General features: G+C 49.2%; 1 protein-coding gene across 1 annotated transcript; it reads left to right on the forward strand.

Moving 5' to 3' along the window:
• The first annotated feature begins 1,781 nt into the window (after nt 1-1,781).
• ndufa10 (NADH:ubiquinone oxidoreductase subunit A10) lies at nt 1,782-6,103 on the forward strand. The gene is made up of 9 exons (XM_062565142.1): nt 1,782-1,957; nt 3,862-4,030; nt 4,375-4,590; nt 4,675-4,761; nt 4,855-4,976; nt 5,158-5,225; nt 5,317-5,371; nt 5,455-5,540; nt 5,869-6,103. The coding sequence occupies exons 1-9, from the start codon at nt 1,883-1,885 to the stop codon at nt 6,086-6,088; spliced, it is 1,098 nt and encodes a 365-aa protein (XP_062421126.1). The 5' UTR covers nt 1,782-1,882; the 3' UTR covers nt 6,089-6,103.
• The last annotated feature ends 395 nt before the right edge of the window (nt 6,104-6,498 follow it).

Below are 6,498 nucleotides of genomic sequence, written 5' to 3' on the forward strand. Positions count from 1 at the left end.
GCCGCGTCAACTGCAGGTCACAAAACAGTTCTCCACCCACGAGGAAATGTCTTCATGGTGTCAACCCACGAGGTCACGTTTATACCCGACGGAGGGGGGGGGGGGGGGTCTGCTGCTGTTTGGTGTCCACGTTGATCACGTGGAGCCTTCACCGCTGTGAATGAAAGATGATTAGACGTGACGGTTTGTTTGCATCTCCTCCGATCTCCACCTGCCCCCGCTGTGGTGGAGACGTCGGCGGTGAGGCCTGCAGGTCCACGCCCACCTTCTGTGAATTCTAGTCCAGATTATGGAGATTAGAAACAGATGTCCACAAACATTTGTATAATTACTTACTGGACATTGCTTTCCCCCCCCCCTCTCCTTTTCATGTGAGTTTCAGGGTTGTGGTGACAAAAAGAAAAAAATGGAATACAACTGAGCTCGTGTTGCTTCGGGCTCCCCAAAGGAGGGTGGTGGTGGTTGGGGGGGGGGGGGGGGGAGGGGGGGGGTCGTGAGTTTCTGTTTGTGCGTATCTGGTTTGAATCCCGCCGTTCACACCATCGCATCACAAACCCTCGGATCCATTTGCTGTTTTTCACCGTTTACATTTGTTGAGGGGAAGCAGACCCAGATGACTTATTCATCCCGTCCGTGTCGTGAGCTACAGCTCTGGATTCTTCTCGCTTACATTGGGGAGGCGAGCCGAGGGGGGCCAGCCCGTAGGGGGGCAGGGTTCTGTTTCGCAGTATTCTGTATCTCTTCCTATGTATGTTATTAGGTAGATACTATATAAAGACACCATCATGTGAGCTATAGAGTATAAAGCTATATATAAATGGACGTCTGCTTGTAAAAGAGTGTATCTACATTTTGTAATAAAAGCTCTTCATATGTTCAAGAGCATCTAAAGCAAAGCAGTTTTGGGAGAACAAGGAGGACTTCGTCATGAAGTCGCTGAGCGTCTGTTGCAACAAAACAACAACTCTTAAATTGACCTGTGTTTTGTTTTCCTAAATAAAAGGGTCGAGACCAGGAGTAAAACCAGGGATGTGATGTACGTTTTTGGTGGTTTACCCAAAATATGCAAGTAGCTGAAGTAACATTTTATTTTTAAACTTTAACGTTGTCATAGATAATCTCAGTATTAACCAGCAGCCCCTAAAGGCAACATCAACTCCCAAAGCCTTTTAAATCAGATGAACACTGCCACATACTGGTGAAAACACGGAGATACACCAGGTATTAATGTGGTACTTATGGCTAATAGAGAAATAACTCATGGGGCCTCCAAGGATTATATGACCAGATTAAGAGGTAAGAGTGGAGTCTATAATCACAATTTAAAGCACTGATCATTATAGTAGTCATTATTACGGGGGAAAGAAAACTCCACTTCATCACACAAGTGTGATTCGAAAATCCAAAACGATTAATCAGTGTTTCAATTAGAAGGTTGTCATCAAATTAGTTAGAGTTTTATGTTTTCAATTAAATTTCATCGTTTACTGGTTCTTTTCGATCCGATGCGGGCATTGAAAGCCTTTGTCCATAAACTGGTTTTGCATTATTAACTACATTTTCGTTGACTTTGAAAACTTGTGGATAGAAAAAAACAAGCCGCTTGAATATCTCACTTTTTTTTTTTTTAAATCGTTATTAAATCATTTTCATTTTTTGTATCTATTACTATGCATTCGTCGGCTATATATTGTATATATATTATTGTTTTGCTTATACAAAAACCGAAGGAAAATCAGGCATTAACAAGCCGTACTGAAAGTATGACCAAGGAGCCCGGGACCAAGCGAAGGACCTCGGGCCCTCTGACGTGTTATTCAGGCGCCGGGTAGCGGTGAGTTTTCGGGTCAGCTCGGAGGCTTCTTTGGAGGACAGTTGAATCATGGCCCTGAGGGTGATCCGGCTGCTCGCCCCATCGGGAGCGACCGCTCTCAAAGCGGCGAACGTCGCACCGAAGGTAAGAGCGGGAATCGCGCGCGCACTCTGCACCCGTCCGGGGTGTCAAGTTTTACAAGGGCACGCTAGCGCCGCTAGCTAGCCGCATGCTAGCTAGCATCACACTCGGCCGCCTACAGGTTAGCTGTCAGTTTGTTTGTCGGGTTATTGGCAGTTGAGAGTTAAGAAACCCCGCCGTGTGTACATGTGAGTAACGTTATATTTATGAATGCTTTAAGGACGCGTACACGACGTGCTCAGTCAACCGTGTTTTACACCTCCAACCTACTGCTGTTTACGCAAAGATACAAATATAATGGTATCGTGTTATTGGGGGTCGCACCACGAGTACGTACTGAGACGATTACATTACAAGTTCAGCTTTTAAGTGCAGAGTAACGCTCATAAATCAATGTGGAGTAAGCGGTGATGCGTGTACAGTATTACCGTGAAGTGCGTATACCATAGGTGTATATTTGTATGTAACGTTATGTATTAAGCAATAAGGTACGAGAGGCTGTGCCTTATCGTCAATGATGTCAGACTTCAAGGGTGTTGGGCCCGACGCGCAGCTAACATGTCTCGGCACCGCACAGTTGTAGCCACCAAACGTTGTGTTTCGCGTTTCAGTAGCCGTACGTGTGGCTGTTGCTATGCAACAGAGAAGGTCGATGTAAACGGGTGAGGTACACTATGGCTTAATGAAGTACACACCCCGTCACTCTCAAGCAATCGGAATGAATCAGGATTTCATCCACCCGTATTATAAATGTGTGTCTATATATAATATCTCACACACACACACACATTATATACATAGGCTTTGTGAGTATAGTGTATTATAAATACTGCCCATTGTAATCCTAATAATACAATAAACCCTTTAAGTTAAGTATGTCATTTGTGTTACAATCAAATGATCATTCTGTAACACAAAGGACATGTACGGTACATGTGACCTGTACGATACGGTAGGAGCTTTAGGGGCTCAGCGTCCTGTGGATGGAAACGGAGACGAGTGGTGGGTGAGTTGTTGCCCCCGGGGGACGCTTTTTTACGAGACGAAATCGGCGAGCTGGGTTGCTGGTGTTGTTGATGCAGGTTTTGACCTTTTTGCTTTCGCAGCCAACCGTCTAAATGTTATTGTGATGAAATGCATAATGCAGCCAGTCGGGCCCGACCTCGATGGCACAATGAAAGTTTACACAAATAAATGTTGGACTCGGCCCCTTCTGGACCTTCTCGTGGAGGCAGTTGGAGTCATCTGCGGTTGTCTGTTTTTTGTTTGTAAAGCAGGAGATGTAAACTGTCCACAGCTTTAACAGATGGTCCATAAGTGGGGACACGATTTACTCTCCCTGAAGTCTGGAGAGTTTGTTATCGTGGCATCAGATGGTTGGATCCTCCACTTCCCTTCTATTGCCTCTCCTGTCACTCACTTTCAGACCCATCACCGATGTGTCCTCTGCCAATTTTATGGCCCAGTTTTTGCAGCACAGTCGTGTGTAAACAGACCGTAAAATAGGGGGACTGAGACGGCTTCACAAACTGCGGCCTCCGCAATAACCGTGAAGTTGGTTCCACACCCCTCTATTAAAAGATGGGGGCGCGAACCTTCGTGAAGGCAGGATTCATCGCACCTCGAGTCACAGCTGCTCCGTATAGTTTGATTTGTTAAAAAGCTCTATAAAGGGAGAACAGTGAACCCATGACAAGCTTTTAAACGGTATATTCCGTAGTCTCTCAGTTGCGTTAATTACTAATTTATTAGGTCATATGTTCCGGAGAGAAACAAGGCCATAGCAGAGGCCCTGTGGTAGTTTGAGTTTTATATGATCTCAACGCCCGCGGCAAGTTTTAATAACTGTTAAATGAGGGTCTACACAGCGCGTCCACCCGAACTCATTTGTGCTTTTGCCCCCCCAGGCGTGTGTGCACACGAGCCCCGCGCGGCGCCTGCGCTACGGCTGGCTGGCCTACGCGCTGGGCGAGAGGACGACGCCGCGGTTAAAGCACAACAGCAAAATCATCACCGTGGATGGCAACCTGTCCTCCGGGAAAGGGGCGCTGGCCCAGAAGCTGGCCGACAAGCTGGGTAAGTGTCACGCGACGGGGGGGGGGGGGGGGGGGGGGGGCAGAGGTCACAGGGCAGAGGTCACAGGGCTCAATGCTTGTACTCACCAATACTGTTTATTGCAGTAAAGCAGCAGTACAATAAGTTGTAAAATCTTTCAAATACATTGTCTAATCCCTGATGTCAGCGATCGTGTTTCATTGATCCGACTTCATCCCTCAATTCACCTGCAATGGCTTTTGGGAAATCTACTCGTGTGTTTGCTCGGTATCGGGTTATTGGTTGACTGGTTGACGTGGAAACGCCAGGCAAAGAGACAAGGTGGGCGGTGCATGCCTCTAACCACCAACCCCCCCCCTCCTCAGGGATGCTCTACATGCCGGAGGCGGACACCTTCTACTTGGACAGGAGGGCCGGGGAGAAGGAGCTGCTCCCCGTCGACTTCAACGGGATGTGCAGCCTGCAGAGGTTCTACGCCGAGCCCAAAGCCGCCGACGGCAACAGCTACCGGCTGCAGATGTGGATGTACACCATGCGGGTGCTCCAGTACGCCGACGCCATCGAGCATCTGCTCACCACAGGTAGCGCCCGCTCCCGGCTGCAGTCCCCATCTCCATTGCTTCAACCTCCCACCCCCCCCCCCATCGGTCTTGTGTGTTTTGCAGGCCAAGGCGTGATCCTGGAGCGTTCTCCCTTCAGTGACTTTGTCTTCCTGGATGCCATGTTGAAAGAGGGTTACATCAGGAAGGAGTGTGAGTGTGCGGCGTTGGCCCGAAGTGGAACCGTTCATTGTGTTGTTTCCGTGTCTCCCGCTCCATTCAAACGTCTCGCTGTGGCGCGCGCAGGTGGGCAGCACTACAACGAGATCAAAGGCATCAGCATCTGCGAGTTCCTGCCGCCGCACCTCGCCATCTACGTGGACCTGCCCGCCGAGGAGGTGCACAAGAAGATGACGCAGAGCGGACAGGTAGAGAGGCGGATGTATTGTAAACGTGGCGCAGTGCGCTTTGGACAGAGGACGCCGTGTTGACCTTCCTGAAACGGAACAAAACCTTTTCAAGCAGCACATGAAATGTTGATGTGTTGTGTTCTCTTTTTGAGCGTCTGCTGATCCTTCTGTTAAAAAGGAGTCTTTTGATCCTCTTCAGAACGTGTCCCTGTCGTATCTGAAGGGCATCGAGGACAGTTACAAGAACTCCTTCTTGCCCCAAATCAGGTGAGATGAAACCAACGTGTCGAAGAGTCCGAATCAAGATGCCACTGTCGTGGGATCCGGTGTCCCAGAAACTCCTTTTTGTCTCTTCCAGCGAAACGTCGGAGCTGCTCGCCTATGACGCCACCAAAGCCCAAGACGTGGAGAGGGTGAGGCTCCAGCCCTGAAGTGTGTGTGTGTGTGTGTGTGTGGGGATCCTGTAGGCGGCGTGCTCACTGTGCTCCGTCCACAGGTGGCCGAGGACTTCGAGTATTTGAAGTTCGAGAAGGGCCCGTGGCTGGAGCAGGACGACGTCACCTACCACCACATGAGGATGCTGTGAGTTCTCACACGCTTCCACATTTAAATGCAAATGAAACGCACCCAAACCGGGTCGAGTCGGATTCACGGCCTCAGCCTCTTGTTTGTCACGCTCGTTATGGATGAATATGCAAAGTACCCGCAACGAGTCGCGGAGACGACTCTAAATGCAGATTCTCCCTGATTGCATTTGGTATGCCGTCCTGCAGCCGTGGATCCGCTTGTCTGTGGGCCGCCGTTCTAGCTCTCTCTCTCTCTCTCTCTCTGTCTCTCTCTGTCTCTCTCTGTCTGTCTCTGTCTCTGTCTCTCTCTCTCTCTCTCTGTCTCTCTCTGTCTCTGTCTGCAGCGTGGAGGACAAACAGAGGGTGTCGACTCTGACCCACATACCCAGGTTCCTGCCGGAGATCACCATCGGAGCCCACGACTACGACAACAAATACTACGCCTACAAGTCGGTACGTGGCGGCGGCGAGGGAAGGGGGGGGGGGGGGGGGAGCGCAGCCATGGAGGAGGGTGGCGGCCCGTCCTGTCCGTTCTCCTCGGTTCTGAGGAGCGACCGATTTTAAACACCTCTTCATCCCAGTAAAGGTTTTAGCAGGATGTTCAACCTTCGTTTCTTCACAGCACATTTTAACAGTGGATTCGTTGGCTTGTTCGAAGGCACTAAAGTAAGCCGCGTAAATGAGTTTACAGATAATTCCAATAACCCTCCTTTTTATGTGCAGATCGGTTTCACGTCGCAGCGCCATAGCTGCTTTATCCCCACAGTTTTCATGGGAAGTCTTAAATCTTAAATCTGAAAATACCATCTGATGACTTGCCGGCCGTAAAGTGTCCAGAAACAGAGATGGAAAGAGCATCCGACGATGTAATAGTGAATAGTGAACGAGGAACAATCATTTAGTGGAACTAACAACGGGAACATGAGACACCGTCATTGTTGTGTTACTTTGTGTTGATCCCTCTTTATTAAAAC

The sequence above is a fragment of the Pungitius pungitius genome, chromosome 10 (genome assembly GCF_949316345.1).
Source record: "Pungitius pungitius chromosome 10, fPunPun2.1, whole genome shotgun sequence".
NCBI classification, from domain to species: domain Eukaryota; kingdom Metazoa; phylum Chordata; class Actinopteri; order Perciformes; family Gasterosteidae; genus Pungitius; species Pungitius pungitius.

What these genes read in the sequence shown, in the direction of transcription:
- ndufa10 (XM_062565142.1), top strand. Translation starts at nt 1,883, where the DNA reads ATGGCCCTGAGGGTGATCCGGCTGCTCGCCCCATCGGGAGCGACCGCT. An exon ending in CGAGCATCTGCTCACCACAG is followed by an intron (nt 4,591 to 4,674) that starts GTAGCGCCCGCT and finishes TGTGTTTTGCAG; the next exon opens with GCCAAGGCGTGATCCTGGAG. An exon ending in GGGTTACATCAGGAAGGAGT is followed by an intron (nt 4,762 to 4,854) that starts GTGAGTGTGCGG and finishes TGGCGCGCGCAG; the next exon opens with GTGGGCAGCACTACAACGAG.